We start from the raw sequence: 23414 nt of genomic DNA, 5'->3' as shown, positions 1-23414 counted from the left end.
ATTCAAGTTTGTTCAAATCATGGTCCCCGGGGTTAGGGTGGGGCCACAAGAGGGGAATCAAGTTTTACCTAGGAATATATAGAGAAAATCCTTAAAAATCTTCTTCTCAAAAAATATAAGGCCAGAAAAGCTCAAATTAAAATGGAAGCATCCTCAGGTAGTGTAGATTCAAGTTTGTTCAAATCATAGTCCCTGTGGGTAGGGTGGGGCCACAATGGGAGGTTCAAGTTTTACATAGGAATATATAGAGAAAATCTTTAAAAATCTTCTTCTCAAAACCTATTTGGCCAGGAAAGCTCAAATTAAAATGGAAGCATCCTCAGATAGTGTAGATTCAAGTTTGTTCAAATCATGGTCCCCGGGGGTAGGGTGGGGCGACAATTAGGGGATAATTTTTATACAGGAATATATAGAGAAAATCTTTATAACAATTTCTTTTAAAAATTATTTGGCCAAGAAAGCTCAAATTGGTGTGTAACCATCCTCAGATAATGTAGATTCAAGTTTGTTCAAATCGTGGTCCCTGGGGGAAGGGTGGGGCCACAATGGGGGATAAATTTTTATATTTAGAGAAAATCTTTAAAAATCTTCTTCTCAAAACTATTAGGTCAGGAAAGCCCAAATTTGAGTGGAAGCATCCCCAAATCGTATAGATTCAAGTTTGTTTAAATAATGGTCAGGGGGTATGGTGAGGCAACAATGGGGGATGAATTTTTACATAGGAATATATAGAGAAAATACTTAAAAATCTTCTTTTTAAAGACTATTTGGCCAGAAAAGCCTTAAATTTGTGTAGAGGCATCCTCGGGTAGTGTAAATTCAAGTTTGCAAGCCAGTTCCTAGGAATATATAGAGAAAATCTTTAAAAATATTCTTGGAAAGTTTTCGGTCCAAAACACAGTACTTAGTGTGAAAGCACAGGTTATGCAGATTTAAGTTTGATGAAACCATGATTCCCTAGAGAAAAGTGGGGCCACGAAATGGGGGGGGGGGGTATATAGGAATAGAGAAAAATCTTCTTACAACAACAAAAAGGGCTTGGTATTTACCAAAAAAAGGGGTGGATAAAAATTGGCAGATTTTCAGGGTTTTTTAGCAAGATGTATTGTACTTAGTTGTCAAGATATTTTGATACTGTAATGCTAATTTGATCAGAATTAAGGCAATTGTTGCTCAGGTGAGCGATATGGCCCCCTGGGCCTCTTGTTACAATATTTGACAATTACTTTCTTGTAGTAATCTCGTGTTCGAGTATGTATGGTATGTATGACAATGGGGCGACAGCTAAGAGGACGGTGAACGACACGGAATCACAGGTGGAGCGGAACATTACTGAAGTAGAGCAACAAGAGGAGAGTGCTTTAGAGGCCTTACTGGCCACCTTTGGAGTCAATGAAACTAATTTAGGTAAGGATGTCCTTTCTTAAGGTCAGAGAGAATACGCTTCCGTTTCCGTTTTGTTGAATTGGGGTGACTTTTTTTGTGTCCTAAAATCACTGTTTGGAGACTTTTAAAAGGGTACACTTGTGCCTTGCAAATCGATGGATGACGCTATAGCCTACTGCGTCTCGCACTAACACAGCTAGATAGTGGTTGGTTATTGTTATTTTGAAATGGTAAAGTAGGCTTGATTAAAACATGAGAAGATACACAGTGGTATATATTTATTTCTCTTTTCAGAGGAAACAGTCCAAGGACTACCCATACCGAAGTTTATTGATGAATGCAACGACAGTACGACTTATTTTTTTTAAATTTATTTCTCACTTCATGCGAATTCTTAATACATTATTCTTCTTGATTGAAATAACAGTCGACTTTTATATGTGGTTTTTTTTCTTTATATTTTTTCTACTTTAAACAAATGACCGTTTTCAAAATTTAATTTCTAAATAAATGCATTGTCAATGTTTTGATAGAAACTTATTTTTAAGCACCTAAAATTTATAACGCATACAGAAGCAATGTTTTAATAGTGTCATACTTAATTGTTATTACGCATACTTTGCGCTTTTTGGTTAAATAACGGATATTTAGACTTTTTAAGAAACTATTTTAATACTATTTATTAGATTGAACAAGATCAACAAAATACACGTAAAAATATTTGGTTTTTAAATGATTTTTCTGGTAGATAAACATTCCCATTCTGCAATTAGGGGATTATGATATAATAATTTGGAGGTCACTTTTTTTTTTACTTCGATGAACATTTGATTTTCTGGAATGGCTGAATAATGACATCAACAAAAGTATTGCTGAAACCATATCAGACTAAATGTCGAACCTTCTAGGTCCACTGATCATCGGGACTGGGAACGAGAAGGCAGACGATGACCAGACACTGGCCATCTGTGGAAGGTTACTCATGGTGAAGACGATAAAGAAACTGGCCGAAAATAGTAATTGTTATACTTTCATGTTAAATACTGAAATCTAATTGGTTAAGACGCAGTTAATAATATTTACTATTACCCTCAGCGTTAGCAACGCACTTGGCAACGGGTAACATTAAAAAATGTTACATGCGCGAAAATTATGCGCGTACGGTTCGCTGTAAAATTCACGTTATTCCTATATAAAAGCAGTAAAATTTTCTTTAAAATTTTAAATAAGACATTCAGTATAACAAAACAAATAGTGCCTGTTTGGGAGGATAACAGTTGAAATTGACACCCTGACAATGGTTTTCTCGGGGTGTCAATTTCAACTGTTACCCTCCCAAACAGGCACTATTTATATAATATAGGATTAACTATTTATACCTGTCAATGTACTATGTAGTTACTGCTAATATTACAGACATAATTTGTATGTACTAATTACCGATATAAAAGAGAACTACCTACAAATTGCCGGAGCAGTATGTACATAGTACATTCGGATATAGAATATGTCGATATAATACGCAGTACCTGTCAACAATCAAGTACATGTAGTAGCTGTTGACATAGTACATTATGTATGATGACCGCTGATATAGTAGGTCATAATGGCCGACATAACATGTAAAATTGCCGACACAGTATGTGCTCTGACAAATTATAATTATATACTATTCAAAATTTCTAACGCCCCAGGCAAGTGTTTGTATTATACCGTTTGTAATTTTAATTATTTTGACCATGACAATGATCGAATATGAAAAATAAATCATAACAAAGCATTTTATTCAAAACTCATTCAAAATTTATTTAATGGCTTTAGAAAAAAATCAAGAAGGTACAGGTACCCTAAGATACAAAAATCACAACATTATTACATCATACGTTCCCCATTCGCGCTAATAATAGCATTTCATAGAGAGCCCATGAATGAATAAAAAAAACCTTTGTGGAGGGTTGTTTCATTTGTTTATGTGGTTTAGTTCTGGGAAATTCGGATGCAGAGGAGATTTCTCACTCTTGGATTTATATCGTCCCGCCCATAAAATCCATTGATGTGGTCTAAAATGTGCCGTGCAGTTGCGCGTGCTGCACTGTTTCTATTAGAAAGGTGAGTGACCCTAATGTACCGTTCATGTTGACGTGTCGTTACATGACGTTTTGGCCTTCATAGTAAGTCTTCAACACTTCCGGTTTTACTGTAGTTTCCGGTCAAGCCTTAGAAGGATTAGTGGTGTCTGTAAAAAATTCTAGCGTTCTTTGATGAAAATTATGAATTAGGGAAAGCTGTATTATTGTTTAGGTTTCATTTTTAAAGTTTAAAAATAAAAAAAGCAAATATTTTGAAAGGAAACAAACCACTTGTGAACCGCGCTCTGTTTGGATCACGCCAACTGATCTTGAAGGTTCTTGGGCAGATACAATGTATGCACCGTATCTTTTTAAATTCTTTTTTATGTTTTTTACAATCAGTTAAAGGTAAAGAATCGATCGAATCAAATCCTTTTGAAAAATACATCAACATATCGAACACGCGTTCCACGCTTTTCAACAAAAACGGCCAAAGGCGAGTTATTACTTATTCGACTACAGTTTTTTATACATGAACGGTTGAACATTTTAAACAGCAGTCGATAGTGACAACGACTTAAAAACTGTATTATAGTTTTGTAAACAATAAAAAGAATTAAAAAGTGGCGTTCGAAATTTTGGCCAGTATAGGAAACTTCGACAAAGTATTATTAAGTGTCTTATATCAGTATATGTGTATTGACAAGTTATATGCTCTAGCAAATCGTTGTATATAAGTTGATTTTTGTAATATTTCTTCTCTATTCATAGGTGAGAATACACTGGTCAGCTTTATGAACAGTTTCGAGGAATATCTGAAAGGAACTCTGACATTTTTTCGCATGTACTACATGTATCTTTCAACTGAAGGTAGGAATCAGAATAGTAAATTGACCCTTAAGTATAGACGAATTGACGCATCTTTACTTCGATCCATTCGTTTACATTGTACAATATTTTATTAATTGATAAGCAAGAAAAATTGAAGATAATTAAAGATAAAGATAATGCATAGATATTCTCTCAATTCTCAATACAAATTCTCAATACAAATTCAAAAGTTTAAAAATTTATAATTGGATGGCGGCTGTTGACAAGATCTAAAAATTAGAATGTAGAGGAGCCCTATATAGAAAAACATCTTTCTGTTGATTTCCAAATATATTGAAACTTAAAATTGTATTGATATCACATTAACAGTTCCTGATGATTCATCAATGGATGAAGTTACCCGAGTTCTCCAAGCAAACAGTAAGTATTTGTCTCTATTTGTTAATCTCTTTAGCAAATTTTGTACAGTATACCTTAGCATTGAAAACGGAATTGCTTTCACCTGAAAATATGTCCTTTGGAATAAATATTTCTCTATAAAGTATAAAATTATGCAGATAAGAATAATTTTCCTGCTCATAGCTGAACCTTTTGATATGATTATGTCGTATGCATACTGTTGTTCTTGTTTTCTGAATATTTTCTCATAACATTTGTAAGTTATACTGAATTAAGTCAAGATTTGCCAAGTTACAAGTATCTACAGGAAGGTGTTATATATCTATAGTGGAGGAGACGATTGACTTGAATTGATCTCAAAAGATCGCCGTATTTGCGTTTCTTTGTGATGTAAACATTTAAATCTTACTATTCGCTGGTTTTATGTTTAAAGTATTCTTTTTTACAGAACTTAATGAACTGAAGCGATTTCTGCAGGATGCCATTGCCGAACTGACATTCAAAAAATAAGCCTCTTCTTTGACCACCTGCCTATGTCACAAGTGTAATCATTTATTCTGCTATATTCAGAGGAACTTATAAATATATACCAATATGTTCTCTATTTCTCTAAAATTATATAATATATGTATATCCATTGACTTTCACTTTGTATACCTTCTTGATAAATGAATTTAGTTTCATCTTTCTTTTTGTTCTTCTTATTTTTTATTGCTTGTCAGGCATATCTAACGTTTGAAAGTTTCCTTCTCCAAAACAGTGCAGACAATGGGACAAGCAATATAAAGATTTTTCATTAAAAAAAATATAAACCGATGCATGTTTCATGTGTCAGTATTTACATTCACAATTAATGAAATTGTATATAGAACGTAATATGCAACAATAAGCAAAAGTGTTCAATTAAAAGGGCTGTTCACCATGCACGTGTGTAATCCGGGTTGAAATATAGATAGCCATATGGGGGGGGGGGGGGGGGGGGGGGGGTCATCGCAACCAGTTGTTACATATTGTCTATTACGGTTCAATGTAAGTAATAAATACAGGCACGTAGCATCGATTTTGAAAGTGGGGGGGGGGGGGGGGCAGACTCATCCAACAAATCTGGACAAGCATAAAAAAAGAAAAGAAAAAAAAGGAAAATGTTATGTTTCCCAAAATCAACAAAATCCTAAACCGGGGGGGGGGGGCTCGCTTTACTATATAATTTCAATTTCATTACTCATTTCCTTCTTTTCAGATCAATTTTTTACATACTCCCAAAAAAGTGGGGGGGCCAACTCAATGATACTTCCATTTTTTATATGTAAATTTTAAAAAAATTGTTGCGGCGAGAAAAAGTGGAGGGGGCCAGGCCCCCCCCCCCCCCCTTCCCTGGCCCCCCCTGATGCTACGTGCCTGTAATAGGTGTTGGATTATCATCATTACCAAAGAATCAACAATGTAGATTAAAACAAATACATATTCATAGAGCTGGAATACTTACTGAAGGAACTAAATCGCCAAAGCGGAGTGTGACCCGATTTTCGATCAATTGACCGATTTCATTAATGTCGAAGAGGGTACATAAATTGCGTGTCTTACTTAATGTACATTAAACAATAACTTATCAAGTGTTTGTGTTAATTCGATAAATTTCTTTTAAATCATTCGATCCAAAGTATAATATAAGTGCATGTAGTTGTTACAAAACAAATGTCAAAAAATTCAGTTGACCCCCTCCCCATGGATCTATGCCAATGGATGAGGTCATTCAAACCTCTCAGTCGTTACGTGAGTCGTAAAGCAGGACTTCGCGTCATAAGAATATCACCATATGTACACATCACAGGCACGTAACATCGGGGAGTGGGGGCGGGGCGGTGGGTTGCCGCCCTCCCAACACTTTTTTTGCAGCAGGCCCTTTTCTGAAAATATGGATATTGAATTGAATTTAAGTTACAACAGGCAATTATGATTTTCTCTCATTATTTTGAGTATTCACCCTTTTAATAAATGGCTTGTCCAAATGTTTTGGACGAAGATGCCCCCACACACTTTCAAAAGCAATGCTACGTGCTTGAATATCCTTTCCTATTTCCTATGGTTTAAAATAAAATGTTTAAGAAATGCATTTCAGATGATTTTACATCTTTATATAACAAAAAAAGCTTAAGGAAGTATTTTTGGGGGTTTTCGACTTGTCAAACGTAAAGTTGATTAATTGTTCATAAAATCAAGATAAAAGGAAAAATAAAATTGCATATTTTTCTTCCTTTTTTACTATCATACAACTTGGCGTAGAAAAAGTAATCAAAGTTTTGAATTTAACACGGACTATATTTTTGGCGGAACATTGATATAATGATAATATTTTTATGATACTTGGGTTTCAGAATTTGTTTTTTAAAATAAGATTTGCCTATCAAATTACATTTTTACAAGCTTTTTAAAAGCGCCCATTCTATACATTGATTTGTGTGAAAAAAATCACAAAAATAAGTTTTCTCTCTTATTAAAAGGTCAATATATTAGCTTTTCTGTCAATTTATATCTTTATATAAAGTCTTTATATTACTTAAAAATAAGAAATATTTTAATATTGGAAGCATTAAAAAAAAATCAAAATATCTTCAAAATTTAAGAAATTAGAGGAAATGCGGGCTTAGCAAATATCACTTTTAGCTTCTTTTTATTCCCATATAGAAGTATAAGCTGATAGACATTCTGATATTCTATCATTACATTGAAGAATGAAATCTTCATATCTTAAACAGATCTATGTCTACATTACTGAAAAGAGCTACACTTATTTTTATCATACTTTAAGTTGAGAAAAAAGGTAGTGACCTTGACATGAACTTTTTGAGAAAACAAGGTAGTCAAATTTAATTAAACTGATTGAATCATTTGGTTATATGATCCGTTTGACTGTGTCAAAATTCCATGAATTTCTGATTATAAGAATTATATGTTTGATAACGTGAAGAATCCTTCCATTTGAATTAATAATAGAATAACTGTATTTGTATTTTTAGTTTCTTGAGTTATTGCATGCTTAAATGAAGCACACATAGCATAGGAACTTTATCATCACATTACGTTATCATCCCAACATACATATATGTGTTGGAACCATTTTAACAAGACCTCAGACTTTTGATAGGGTTTTCTTACGTCAAAACAAGTTAAAAATAGCCCTGGTTTCAAGTAAAATATACACAGATTGCGAAGTTTTACCTCAAAGCCAGACACATCTTTTTGATTTCAAAGAGCAATTGCTGAGTTGCCAACAATGAAATAGACAAACCCACGTCACAATGATGTTTGACACAACTATCCAAAGTCCAAGCTCCTGTTAAAGGGGCTCTATGTATTACTGAAATGACTGATGCGCCAAATATATTAACGATTGATTTAAATTAAGAGTGCATTTTGAGTAGAACATTTATTACAGTTATCATACTTATCGCCACTTTAGCGGATACCAGTCTCCCCTATCTTAAGGATCTTAGGTGTGAGTGTAGGTGTTATTATTTTTTAAAAAATAACTTATCAAAGCAGGCTTTTTCCCACATTATTGCTGTCTGTGAATTGTAACCATGCCTTGATATTACCATCAGGTACCTGTCGCCGCATCATCCACATCAAATTAGGGCTCTAATAGGTTTTCGTTCACTAATTGACGGAGATGTCACGGCGGGGGACCACAAGCTATACCTGGTTTGAATTTATGATAATCACTGTACCCGGTCATGCACGCTTGAAAAAAGAATATATTTTTTATCCATGGGATTGAAATTATGGGCTTTAGTTTTCTACCTTTATTTCTACGTCTTTTCACTATGACGGTCGCCGATAGCCATTATACAAGGACATACGTGATATCTTTCAAATATATTTATTTATTGATTATTCTATATAAATTCTTCATGAAGTCTATATTCAGAGTGAACATGATTAATATTTCGAAAATTATTTTATATTTTGCTTATCTAAGTTGTAACTATGCCTCAAAAGAGGGTACACTATTCTTAAAATGGGTCTCCAAAACCATCCATTCGCACGATATATTTTTGTCTTTGTCTATGGAGGTACATTGAAGTTATATTTTCATTGAAAAATATATGTATAATTTTGATTTAAGACAAACATTTTTTTCGACCCTACCCTACTTCTAAAAAAGAATTTGCTTTGATTTATGCTTATAGAGTAATAAAAACATTGCGACTGTTGAAGTAAAAAAAATCCGGATATTTTAGAGTTATCAAACATTGTTGAGGATCGGAGGTCGTTAAGAAACCAATTGTTAGCTCTCCATTAAAAAAAAAGCACCATTATTTAACACAAGGTGAAAGCTTAATAAAGTTATTGTCCGGTACAAATTTCAGTATAATTGTAATTCGGGCAATAAAATGTAGTTGCCTGATGTAAATTTTTGGCATCTTTATTATTAAGGTAGTTGTCCCCTCCTTGAACTTCTTTTGAATACGTACTCAATCATTAGTGAACTGAAAGAGGTGTTTTTCTGTTATGATAAATGGTGTCTTTTGAATACCCAGAATATACCTGTGAACTAAAGTAAATTAGACATTTTGAGACAGTCTAGTGCTGTGGACACTTGACGATGAACACGTTGCTTGTTTGTAAATGTATGCTGGTAATAGTGGCTGGTTGGTTTGTCTGTGGGTCTGACAGTTACAGTTTGTTTCACTCACGCCTCGCAGAGTACCAGAGAACAGTGGATCAAGATGTGAGTATCGGGGGAGGGGGGTCTTTGAAGTCTTTGAATGCTCAATATTTTCGGAGACCTTGAAATCCATTCCATTAGATATACTGTAAGTCATTCAATTTTGCAGGATATTTGGCAGTTCATGGGAATCACAAGGGAGGAGTTCAAAAAAGGTAGAATATCGTTGATGTACAATAAGCTGTCAATCTACAATAAGTCTGCAATTCATATATAGAAACTTTGAAATGATATTGATAAAGAAAACGTCAAACAAAAACAAAGAATACTATTTACACTACAATGGTCTCAGTCTACATCTGTCTGTTTATTGTTAGAACATAGGGACCTGACGCCCACAACAATGGAGAAAATTATCACCGAGATCAAACAATTGACAACAAATCTCCGAAATTATCTACTGTATAAGGAAAAAGGTATGTAATAATTTTCAATCCTTTAGATTACTTTAAAAACTGTATTTTCAGGAATTGTATTTTCTTAAAGTCATTATGCTCAATCTTAATTTTTAAAAAATGAAAAAAGTGAAAAAAATATTCCGTTGAAAAAAGGTTAAATCGGATAAAAGAGTTTTAATAACAACTAAAATCAGGGTTTTTTTTTATTTTCGAGATTATCCTTGCATTTGATGTAACGTTATAAAGCAAGAGACATGTTGCGCATGCCGATACTTATAAAAATACTGCACAGAATATTGTAATTATATGTCTTCGAATGTTGAAAACCTGAAAGCATTTGAACCATATACTAGAATCAAATTGATACACAAGCTTTATGCTAACATTTAAAAGCTGCAAATAAACGGGAAGTATTTAAGAAATAAAGTACAAGTTTTCGTGAATGTTGCAGAATAACCTCCGAGGTCGAGAAATGTTGTTTTGAAATATAAAAGCTGAGGCGTTAGCCGAGGCTTTTATATTTCAATCAACATTTCGAGACCGAGGATCAACTTATTATTAAATGGCGATAACCTAAATTATTGAGATGATTTCTATGAACAATGTCTTCATTTAATCATTGAGATGATTACAATAAACAATGTCTACATTTACTCATTGAGATGATTACTGTAAACAATGTCTACATTTACTCATTGAGATGATTACTATAAACAATGTCTACATTTATTCATTGAGATGATTACTGTAAACAATGTCTACATTTACTCATTGAGATGATTACTGTAAACAATGTCTACATTTACTCATTAAGATGATTACTATAAACAATGTCTACATTTACTCGTTGAGATGATTACTGTACACAATGTCTACATTTACTCATTGAGATGATTACTGTAAACAATGTATTCATTTACTCATTGAGATGATTACTGTAAACAATGTCTACATTTACTCATTGAGATGATTACTATAAACAATGTCTACATTTATTCGTTGAGATGATTACTGTAAACAATGTCTACATTTACTCATTGAGATGATTACTGTAAACAATGTCTACATTTACTCGTTGAGATGATTACTGTAAACAATGTCTACATTTACTCGTTGAGATGATTACTATAAACAATGTCTACATTCACTCTAAAAAAAGTTTTACTTAGTAATCATTTTTTACTTAAAATCATATTAATAAGTAATAGGTAATTACTTAACATTTACTTACAAATTTAAAACAATTACTGAACTTCATGTCAATTACTAAATAAAAATATTTTACTTACATTTACTTAATGTGTAGAAATGTTTTACTATAAAGTAATTCCTTTTTACTGATTATTGTTATGAAAAAGGGACAATCATTTACTAAAAACAAAACATGATTTACTAAGTAATTCCTTTACTGATATTTGTTATGATAAGGAACTATCATATACTTAACATGATTTACCAAGTAATTCCTTTACTGATATTTGTTATGATAAAGAACTATCATATACTTAAAGCAAAAAAAAAAAAAGACTTACTATATAAGTATATTTTGAATTATATAATTCTAAGATAGTCTCAATAAAAATTTCTATTATTACGAAAATAAGATCAACTTTAATCGCATGATGTTTCATTACATAAAAGGCAAAATGACCCCCCCCCCTCTCCAGACCCCACGTATTACGTGAATACCAACCTGTCTGTTCTTTGGTTATGCTATATTCTTTTTTCCTACGTTCAAATATCAGTTAACTTATATTGGAGTGTGTAAACCGCTTGATGTTGAATCATGAAGATTGAAGAATTTGTTCGTATGCTGTTCAGTGTTTGTTTCTACTTTTACTTTTGTTTCAATCTTAAGCTACGCGCGCGCTGATTGGTCGATCAATAGCTAGCCGCCAATTTTCACATTCGATGCTGCCATGTTGTCTGCTATCACCGAGATGGTAAAATGAATGAAATTAAGGGAATAAGGATGTGCACAAGGTAAAAGAATGATTGCCAATGGAGTGTTTACTTTTGGAATATCCACGGCTAAACAGAGGACGAATATAAATGAAAGAATCGAGTCTCAACACCCAAGGCCACTGCATGCACCATGGTCCATCTCGTGCATGATCATGAGCACGTTTTTGAAAAAGTAAGTGAAGTAATGAAAATATATTCGTTGAATGGCAGTTTAAACAGTTATTGGAATATAAAACGAAAGACTGTGATCTTTTATAATGAGTTTACACTGGCGTCGGAAGCAAATTGAAAGTGGGGGGGGGGGGGGGGCTAGACTAATCTTCAGAAAATTGAGGAAAAAAAAACTAATTCCCAAAATCATGGAAATCCTACTCCGTGCGTGGGGAGTATACCTATACTTACCAATTTTTTTTTACCCAAAACATGAAATTCCTAATCCGTGGAGGGAGGGGGGCTAGTATGCCTATGACTCCAACTTCTCAATCTTTCAAGGTAAATTTAGGAACAATTATCATTGCTGCGAGAAAAAGTGGGGGGGGGGGGGGGGCTGAACCCGGCTATGTCCCTAATGATTAGGTCTAACTTTGCAAAAAAAGTAGGGGGCTAAGCCCCCCCCCCCCCCCCCAGCCCCCCCCCCCCCCCCGGTTCCGACGCCTATGGTTTAACAGTTTAAGGCCGTCCCTATGACAATGCCGGGTGTCGAATCAAGTTCGTTATTGACATCGTTGTGATGCATGAACAAATAATTTAAATTTATTTAAACAATGCCAAATTTAGTGAATTATCATTACATAGTGTATAAGTACATTTTAAATGACTTACATTTTTATTACTTAAATAAAAGAATTCATGTTCTACTCACATAGTCAGAGTTAGTAGTGCAAATTTGTAGCTATATTGATTAAAAGATCAGTAGATGGAGCAGATATATGATAGACTAACTTGTTTTTCTTAGAAACTGCTTTAAATTTGAAAAAAATTGTGCTTATATGAAATCCATTTATCTTCCCAATAGGTGTCTGCCCTGGTGACTGGGTTACACAGACCTAAAGAAAACCTTGCATGAACAACTAACTCACTGATGTTATGATCAAATGATGCAAACAAAAAAGAGTGAAGACAGAATTTGTGTAAGACTACGTAGAAAAGCATATACACAACAGTGCTGAAGTCTGACCATTCCATTGTGGACATTGTGATATTGGGCTATTTGTGTGATATTGTTTATGTGAGAAATTATATCGGAGAGCACATACAGGAGACTGTCATAAAAAAGACATCAAGAATGCCTTAAAGATTGCCGTGATTAATTGTAATATGACCAGTGACCTTGCAGGGCTTAATTGTGAACTATATGGTTTGAACTTTGCTCATTGTGAACTTTTGTCCAAGTCCATCTGTGCATTCATATTGTGACCAAACTGCATTCAAGTTTATCAATCTGCAGCAAAAATCATCACCGATTGGTTGAGTACTATTTGTCAAATTTCATTATGGTTTGTTCATCAATTTTGTGTTTATTTTTGAAATTTATAAAATGTGCAAATTTAAAGTTGATAATTTTAACTTGTGTCCTTTATCTCTAATTTTGCTGCAACTGTTTAAGTTAAACATCTTTGTTAATCACCAGTAGAAGTTATTTGTAAATTGATTAAAAAGCATAGTACATGTATGAGTAACTCATTATTAAATGATTATAAGTGTTTATTAATTGTTTTTATGTTGTAATATCTTAAAGTTGCTATGTTTATCTGTAGCTTGCGGCAATTGTTTGTCGCAAATTTGCAGCAAACTCTCTGCAAAATTGACGTTGCATTAAAATGTTGTACAAAAACAATGTTATATAATATTTGGAGAATAATATGTCCACAACAAGTAAAAAACAAATGGGTAAACCATATTGGTATGAAATAAGTAAATTATTTAGATATAACGATAAGTATTGCTATTACTTAATTATAGAATATTTTAAAATAAATGAATTTGATTACTTGAAATGAGAATTATATTGAGTAAATAAATAACAAGTATTTATATACATTTTAGTAATTGCAAAAAAAAGTAAATAGTGAGTAATAAATTTGTCTACTACAAGTAATTAAATTACCAATAACAAACCATATTAGATAAACTAATGAAAATAAATGAATTTAATTACTTGAAATGAGAATTATATTGAGTAAATAAAAAACATATTTATATACATTTTAGTAATTGCAAAAAAGTAAATAGTAATTAAATTACTTATAAAAAAAATGATTTTGATTACTTAAAATAAGTATTAAATTGAGTAAATAAATAACCAATCTGCATATACATTTAAGTAATTGCAGAAATGATGAGTAAAATAAATCATTAGTAATTGTATTAGTGGTATTTACTAATTACGATTCCAATTACTAAACGAGATTGCCTTTTACTTGCTATTCTGACTAATTGTATTACTTAATATTTATAGTTTTTCTAAATTCAAATACTTATTTTAAAAATGTATAGTAAAACTTTTTTTAGAGTGTTTACTCATTGAGATGATTACTGTAAACAATGTCTACATTTACTCATTGAGATGATTACTGTAAACAATGTCTACATTTACTCATTGAGATGATTACTGTAAACAATGTCTACATTTACTCATTAAGATGATTACTATAAACAATGTCTACATTTACTCATTGAGATGATTACTGTACACAATGTCTACATTTACTCATTGAGATGATTACTGTAAACAATGTCTACATTTACTCATTGAGATGATTACTGTAAACAATGTCTACATTTACTCATTAAGATGATTACTATAAACAATGTATTCATTTACTCATTGAGATGATTACTGTAAACAATGTCTACATTTACTCATTGAGATGATTACTGTACACAATGTCTACATTTACTCATTAAGATGATTACTATAAACAATGTCTACATTTACTCATTGAGATGATTACTGTAAACAATGTATTCATTTACTCATTGAGATGATTACTGTAAACAATGTCTACATTTACTCATTGAGATGATTACTATAAACAATGTCTACATTTATTCGTTGAGATGATTACTGTAAACAATGTTACATTTACTCATTGAGATGATTACTGTAAACAATGTCTACATTTACTCGTTGAGATGATTACTGTAAACAATGTCTACATTTACTCGTTGAGATGATTACTATAAACAATGTCTACATTTACTCATTGAGATGATTACTGTTAACAATGTCTACATTTACTCATTGAGATGATTACTGTAAACAATGTCTACATTTACTCATTGAGATGATTACTGTAAACAATGTCTACATTTACTCATTGAGATGATTACTGTAAACAATGTGTACATTTACTCGTTGAGATGATCACTATAAACAATGTCTACATTTACTCATTGAGATGATTACTATAAACAATGTCTACATTTACTCATTGAGATGATTATTGTAAACAATGTCTACATTTACTAACACAAATCATTTTAAGAAACAAAATTGCACTGAAAATGAAATTGAATAATTTTGTTATAAATAATATAACAGCGTAGAGAAAAAAACTTTTACATTTTTATTGTTCAAGCAATGTAATCGATGAAAATGTATGTTACATGTACAATGTATAAAGGGGAATAACTGTTAGGCAATAAAACTTATACAATTTTAGTATCCCACAATGTACAATTTTTTCTAAATTGGATTTTGTTAAGATTTTGAAAAGTGTGACCAGTTTGGTACTATTTTTATTAAATACAATAGATATACTAGTATTTAATTCACATTAATTGAAAAACCTCACGGGCCTTTCGCCATAGTTTTTTTAAATCTTGCCAGATCGTTCATGATTTTTGTCGATAGTCTAAAGATAACGTTGGATACATATGTAATTATGTTACCTTAAAAGGGAAATATTTTGACTCTGATGTTGATGGGAATTGTGATTATTAATATCAAATCCTAAATATATAATTTCTTTTCTTGGAATGCAAAAAATGAAATGATATCGATGTTACTTCAAATATTAATATGTAGTTTATATACTGATGTTTATGTGTCTGATTTTAAATTTAAATTGGGTTAAACGGTTGAAGATAGCTCAGTACAACAATAAGGAAATTGAATTTTCTTTTTATCTTTAGTCTACAAGTCCGAAATTATCCAACGAGAAAATGGAAATGATGATCTTGTTGACATTGGTGGTATTGTCGAGAAAGACCTAAACCACCTGACTAAATCTCTGGGTATCTCGCAGGGAATTCGTAAGTGTTAATTCTCTTCACAATAGAACAACAACTGTAAAAGATTGAATCAATACTCACTTATCTGGGATACATTACATTACTAACGTATAACAAAGGCAATAAGTGATATTTCATACAGACTCTGACAAAGCTACATATGTATATATTCCAGTATAATACTGTTTTGGTAACGAATATATCAAACGTTTTCTAGATCTATAATGGTTCTGAGCCAAACTCTTTTCAGGTCAATAAAATTGAATCGTGTAAAAACTATGTATTGTATGAATATATTACTCTTTTCAGGTCAATAAACTTAAATTTTGTAAAGAATATGTATTGTATGAATATATTACTCTTTTCAGGTCAATAAACTTAAATTTTGTAAAAAAATATGTATTGTATGAATATATTACTCTTTTCAGGTCAATAAACTTAAATCGTGTAAAAACTATGTATTGTATGAATATATATATATATATATATATATATATATATATATATATATATATATATATATATATATATATATATATATATATATATTTTTTTTATTTGTACTGTGATTGAAGTACCCGGTAAAACATATCATTGGTTGAATTCAAGTGGTTTATAGAATATTGGGCTTAGAACAGGTCTTATTTGGAAAGGCTTACTTTATATAACTCGTAAACATTACAATTTCAATTTATTCAAAATTTGTTCAGCGACGTTAACAATTCTTTAAAAGGAGAAGCGTATTTGATCTTATACTAGTAGTATGAATATGAGAGGTCGGTGATAACATAATCAGAAAATATTTATTGCTATACCAGATATGAAGTTGATTTTTATGGTAAAACATTTAATCTGGCTCTAATTGTTTTAAGAAAAAAAACTATCCCAGTAAGATGTTGATTTTATGTAGCCATTTTATGTTTTGTTCAAATTAATTATAGGTATGTGCCGTATTCTGTCGTAATGCATGCCGACAAATTACGTCGCAGTTCTTTTTAGCTCACCTGAGCCAAAGGCTCAAGTGAGCTTTTCTGATCACAATTTGTCCGTTGTCTGTCGTCGTTGGCGTTGTTGTCGTCGTTTGTAAACTTTTCACATTTTCATCTTCTTCTCAAGAACCACTGGGCAGATTTCAACCAAATTTGGCACAAAGCACCACTAGGTAAAGGGGATTCAAGTTTGTTCAAATGAAGGGCCACTCCCTTTTTAAAGGGGAGATAATTGAGAATTATTGAAAATTTGTTGGTATTTTTCAAAAATCTTCTTCTCAAAAACTATTAGGCCGGTAAAGCTTAAACTTGTGTGGAGGCATCATCAGGTAGTGTAGATTCAAGTTTGTTCAAATCATGGTCCCCGGGGGTAGGGTGGGGCCACAATTGGGGGATCAAGTTTTACATAGGAATATATAGAGAAAATCTTAAAAAATTTTCTTCTCAAAAACTATCGGGCCAGAAAGATTCAAATTAAAATGGGAGCATCCTCATGTAGTGTAGATTCAAGTTTGTTCAAATCATGGTCCCCGGGGGTAGGGTGGGGCCACAATTGGGGGATCAAGTTTTACATAGGAATATATAGAGAAAATCTTTAAAAATTTTCTTTTCAAAATCTATTAGGCCAGAAAAGCTCAAATTAAAATGGAAGCATCCTCAGGAAGTGAAGATTCATGTTTGTTCAAATCATTGTCCCCGGGGGTAGGGTGGGGCCACAATTGGGGGATCACGTTTTACATAGGAATATATAGAGAAAATCTTAAAAAATATTCTTCTCAAAAACTATTTGGCCAGAAAAGCTCAACTTTGAGTGGAGGCATCATCAGGTAGTGTAAATTCAAGTTTGTTCAAATCATGGTCCCCGGGGGTAGGGTGGGGCCACAATTGGGGGATCAAGTTTTGCATAGGAATATATAGAGAAAATCTTTAAAAATCTTCTTCTCAAAAACTATTAGGCCAGGAAAGCTCAAATTTAAGTGGAAGCATCCTCATGTAGTGTAGATACAAGTTTGTTCAAATCATGGTCCCCGGGGGTAGGGTGGGGCCACAATTGGGGGATCAAGTTTTACATAGGAATATATAGAGAAAATCTTTAAAAATCTTCTTCTCAAAAACTGTTTGGCCAGAAAAGCTCAAATTAAAATGAAAGCATCCTCAGGAAGTGTAGATTCAAGTTTGTTCAAATCATGGTCCCCGGGGGTAGGGTGGGGCCACAATTGGGGGATCAAGTTTTACATAGGAATTTATAGAGAAAATCTTTAAAAATCTTCTTCTCAAAAACTATTAGGCCAGAAAAGCTCAAATTAAAATGGAAGCATCCTCAGGAAGTGTTGATTCAAATTTTTTCAATCATGGTCCCCGGGGGTAGGGTGGGGCCACAATTGGGGGATCACGTTTTACATAGGAATATATAGAGAAAATCTTAAAAAATTTTCTTCTCATAAACTATTAGGCCAGGAAAGCTCAACTTTGAGTGGAGGCATCATCAGGTAGTGTAGATTCAAAATTGTTCAAATCATGGTCCCCGAGGGTAGGGTGGGGCCACAATTGGGGGATCAAGTTTTACATAGGAATATATAGAGAAAATCTTTAAAAGTCTTCTTCTCAAAAACTATTTGGCAAGAAAAGCTCAAATTAAAATGGAAGCATCCTCAGGAAGTGTAGATTCAAGTTTGTTCAAATCATGGTCGTCGGGGGTAGGGAGGGGCCACACAATTGGGGGATCAAGTTTTACATAGGAATATATAGGGAAAATCTTTAAAAATTTCTTCTCAAAAACTGTTTGGCCAGAAAAGCTCAAATTAAAATGGAAGCATCCTCAGGAAGTGAAGATTCATGTTTGTTCAAATCATTGTCCCCGGGGGTAGGGTGGGGCCACAATTGGGGGATCACGTTTTACATAGGAATATATAGAGAAAATCTTAAAAAATATTCTTCTCAAAAACTATTTGGCCAGAAAAGCTCAACTTTGAGTGGAGGCATCATCAGGTAGTGTAAATTCAAGTTTGTTCAAATCATGGTCCCCGGGGGTAGGGTGGGGCCACAATTGGGGGATCAAGTTTTGCATAGGAATATATAGAGAAAATCTTTAAAAATCTTCTTCTCAAAAACTATTAGGCCAGGAAAGCTCAAATTTGAGTGGAAGCATCCTCATGTAGTGTAGATACAAGTTTGTTCAAATCATGGTCCCCGGGGGTAGGGTGGGGCCACAATTGGGGGATCAAGTTTTACATAGGAATATATAGAGAAAATCTTTAAAAATCTTCTTCTCAAAAACTGTTTGGCCAGAAAAGCTCAAATTGAAATGAAAGCATCCTCAGGAAGTGTAGATTCAAGTTTGTTCAAATCATGGTCCCCGGGGGTAGGGTGGGGCCACAATTGGGGGATCAAGTTTTACATAGGAATATATAGAGAAAATCTTTAAAAATCTTCTTCTCAAAAACTATTAGGCCAGAAAAGCTCAAATTAAAATGGAAGCATCCTCAGGAAGTGTTGATTCAAATTTTTTCAATCATGGTCCCCGGGGGTAGGGTGGGGCCACAATTGGGGGATCACGTTTTACATAGGAATATATAGAGAAAATCTTAAAAAATTTTCTTCTCATAAACTATTAGGCCAGGAAAGCTCAACTTTGAGTGGAGGCATCATCAGGTAGTGTAGATTCAAAATTGTTCAAATCATGGTCTCCGAGGGTAGGGTGGGGCCACAATTGGGGGATCAAGTTTTACATAGGAATATATAGAGAAAATCTTTAAAAGTCTTCTTCTCAAAAACTATTTGGCAAGAAAAGCTCAAATTAAAATGGAAGCATCCTCAGGAAGTGTAGATTCAAGTTTGTTCAAATCATGGTCGTCGGGGGTAGGGAGGGGCCACACAATTGGGGGATCAAGTTTTACATAGGAATATATAGGGAAAATCTTTAAAAATTTCTTCTCAAAAACTGTTTGGCCAGAAAAGCTCAAATTAAAATGGAAGCATCCTCAGGAAGTGAAGATTCATGTTTGTTCAAATCATGGTCCCCGGGGGTAGGGTGGAGCCACAATTGGGGGATCAAGTTTTACATAGGAATATATAGAGAAAATCTTTTAAAAAATTTCTTTTAAAAACTATTAGGCCAGAAAAGCTCAAATTAAAATGGAAGCATCCTCAGGAAGTGTTGATTCAAGTTTGTTCAAATCATGGTCCCCGGGGGTAGGGTGGGGCCTTAATTGGGGGATCAAGTTTTACAGAGGAATATTTAGAGAAAATCTTGAAAAATTTTCTTCACAAAAACTATTAGGCCAGGAAAGCTCAACTTTGAGTGGAGGCATCATCAGGTAGTGTAGATTCAAGTTTGTTCAAATCATGGTCCCCGGGGGTAGGGTGGGGCCACAATTGGGGGATCAAGTTTTACATAGGAATATATAGAGAAAATCTTTAAAAATTTTCTTCTCAAAACCTATTAGGCCAGAAAAACTCAAATTAAAATGGAAGCATCCTCAGGAAGTGTTGATTCAAGTTTGTTCAAATCATGGTCCCCAGGGGTAGGGTGAGGCCACAATTGGGGGATCAAGTTTTACAATCCTTAAAAATATTCTGGGAAAGTTTTCGGTCCAAAACTCAGTACTTAGTGTGAAAGCACAGGTTATGAGATTAAAGGAAGATTTAAGTTTGATGAAACCATGATTCCCTAGAGAATAGTGGGGCCACGAAATGGGGAGGGGGGGGGGGGTTTATAGGAATAGAGAAAAATCTTCTTACAGGTACAACAACAAAAGGGGCTTTACTAAAAAATAAGAGGTGGATAAAAATTGGCAGATTTTCAATTTTTTTTTAGCAAGATCTACTGTACTCAGTTGTCAAGATATTTTGATACTGTAATGCTAATTTGATCAGAATTAAGGCAATTGTTGCTCAGGTGAGCGATGTGGCCCCTGGGCCTCTTGTTCTCAAATGAATCGTTTTATTTTTTTTCAATTATTTTTTAAGATAATGCAGACTTGTATAAACAGCCTGAATATGTGCAGAATTGCCTAGATGGTAATGTATAAACGCTTTCAGATTTCATTGATTCATAAAAAGAATGTAATGGCAATGTATCATGGTTACATCTATCCAAGATAACAAAATAAAATCTCTTTGATTTATGTTGAAGAAGGGTATGTCACAGGATATCCCTTAAATAAAACCAGATTTATCAGAACTTTTGAATTAGAAGAAAAATTTACTTTGTTATTAATATTTCCACCCACGCAGGTCAACTATAAAGTTGTGTATAGTTTTTAACACCGTTAATTTTAATGTTAAGAAAATTATATAAAAATATTTCTTTCAATGTTCTAAATGTATACTAATATATATATCCAAATCACAAAAGTATTTTCTCAGTGTCCGGTAAAAATATAATAAAAGAAAAAAAGCAACACTAACTGCAAAACATAAGCGCTTATGTTTTGCAGTTAGTGTTGCTTTTTTTCTAATATATATATATATATATATATATATATATATATATATATATATATATATATATATATATATATATTTTTTTTTTCCTTCAGAAATAGACACAAATTTGGACACCAACGAGAAGAAATACATGTTCGTGTCGTGTGCTGTTCTGATTTTTAACAAAACGGAGGATACCCTTAACAACAAAGGTAAGTTTAAACGCGTTGAAACTTTCTATTCAAGCTAAAACTTAATTAGATTCGCAATGAGAAAAGGCTTTCACAATTCAATATTTTGAGCTTTTTTTATACGAAACTTTTTTTTTCTTTCGATCAGTTTTTGATGATTCCTTGGACAGTTTTATCAACATATATGAAGATTACATCAAATCGATGACGTCATTTGTTCAACTTTTTCATGGATATACAGAAGGTAAGAGTTTTGAAATAATATATGCTATCTTGGTCTGAAAATCTAACGTTTTAAAGGGACAAATAAATTTTGTAATATTAAAAAATTCAGACCAAAGCCTATGGCCATATATTGTCTGTGTTTCATCTGTTCATCTTTTCATTCCCTTGTTCAAATTATCTTGCAGAGACCGGGACAAAATACATGAAGCGGAATATGGGTAATTACATGTTAATGTATCTAAGCTGTGTAATCGTAAAATATGTACGATATGTTTCATTTAAATTCTTTACTTATATATATATATATATATATATATATATATATATATATATATATATATATATATATATATATATATATATATATATATGGTTTAGAAATTGCCTTCATCTATACACATTTTTTTTCACTCGTGTCGTATTTATCAAGATGTCATCAATATATCCACGAGAAATAGAATTTGATTTTTAGTATTAACTAATTTCAATCATCACTCTCTTGTAGACACAAAGATGCTTTTGAAGAACTTGACAAGAGATTTAGAAGCGCTTGGTCAGCTTGTTGGTTCACAATAAGCAGCTGGACAAACAGTCGAGATCTCGTTTGTCCAGAAGACAGTTTTCTTACATATACTTGTATTTCATGTAGTAAATAAACTCAACGTAGAATGCAGCTTTTTGGGTTTTTTACCTCCTTTTTCTTCTCATTTTTAGTGTGTTCATCACGAGTATGATTTTTGACGTGCTTTTAATACGTTACATACATCATAATGATTAACTAAATCGTTTTACTTTACTCTAAGTTAGAGATGCGTCGGTATACGTTGACGTCCGTGCCGTAGGGTTAACGTCGACTTCTGAGTCCAACGCAACTTTGCAAACACAGGAAGCAGTGAATGATCCGTCGTTGAAAGAAGTTTAATAGTTCTAATAACACCGCCAAGATCTTGACAGAACGGACAATTTTGATTGGAAAATAATTTATGACGTAAAGTCGAATCTCAACTTCTTCTTGGCGGCGGCAAAGACAATTCTCTTCCTAGCGAGTACCGTAGTTCACTTGTTTGTATATTACTATTTTCCCAACAAAGGGATTTTGCTATCAACATTTTTTTTTCGAGCTTTGTTGGAAAGACGTAAGAAGATGCGATTATGATAAAATGTACCTGTATTCTTGCTAACCTTTCCAAGCGACGGTGCGTACCTTCAATCGGGGGGGGGGGGGGGGGTGCATTTCCCGCCGTCACATTGGTCAAGTAAATCTATAAACTAGTGTATCTTTTTCCCTTATATTATTTCTCAAAATTTTGAATTTTTTTGTTTTAATCTGAAATGCTTTTATTCGGATGCCAACATACGACAGTTAATTCTTTCTTTCTTTCTTTTTTTTTTCTTCTTTTATTTAGGTGACCTTTTCTGTATTTAAATTGTTTTCTTGTATTTTAATCAACACGTTCCCTTCGAAAAACCTCCTCCTGAATATGAGCTGTGTCTATAATGCTTCATTGGTCATCTGAGTATATATAAAAGTACATCAAAGGTAATACTTTATATGACATTTAATCAAA

The 23414-nt window shown here is 32.9% G+C and overlaps 2 protein-coding genes across 2 annotated transcripts in view; both read left to right on the top strand.

Moving 5' to 3' along the window:
• The window catches only part of LOC128167332 (uncharacterized), a 10257-nt gene extending 4884 nt beyond the window's left edge, over nt 1-5373 (top strand). The window contains exons 5-10 of the mRNA XM_052832994.1: nt 1237-1407; nt 1681-1734; nt 2295-2402; nt 4227-4325; nt 4656-4706; nt 5134-5373. Of these exons, the coding sequence (XP_052688954.1) occupies nt 1237-1407; nt 1681-1734; nt 2295-2402; nt 4227-4325; nt 4656-4706; nt 5134-5195 (545 nt within the window). The 3' untranslated portion in view covers nt 5196-5373. The remainder of the gene's footprint in view (nt 1-1236; nt 1408-1680; nt 1735-2294; nt 2403-4226; nt 4326-4655; nt 4707-5133) is intronic.
• Nucleotides 5374-9187: 3814 nt separating this feature from the next.
• Nucleotides 9188-22520, top strand: LOC128167334 (uncharacterized). The gene is made up of 9 exons (XM_052832996.1): nt 9188-9417; nt 9524-9569; nt 9732-9830; nt 15915-16034; nt 20972-21022; nt 21544-21642; nt 21770-21865; nt 22032-22064; nt 22352-22520. The coding sequence occupies exons 1-9, from the start codon at nt 9292-9294 to the stop codon at nt 22420-22422; spliced, it is 741 nt and encodes a 246-aa protein (XP_052688956.1). The 5' UTR covers nt 9188-9291; the 3' UTR covers nt 22423-22520.
• The last annotated feature ends 894 nt before the right edge of the window (nt 22521-23414 follow it).

This window comes from Crassostrea angulata, chromosome 10 (assembly GCF_025612915.1).
Source record: "Crassostrea angulata isolate pt1a10 chromosome 10, ASM2561291v2, whole genome shotgun sequence".
NCBI lineage: Eukaryota > Metazoa > Mollusca > Bivalvia > Ostreida > Ostreidae > Magallana > Magallana angulata.
The sequence above is the reverse complement of the archived record's forward strand: the minus strand, read 5'-3'. Positions and strand labels throughout refer to the sequence as shown.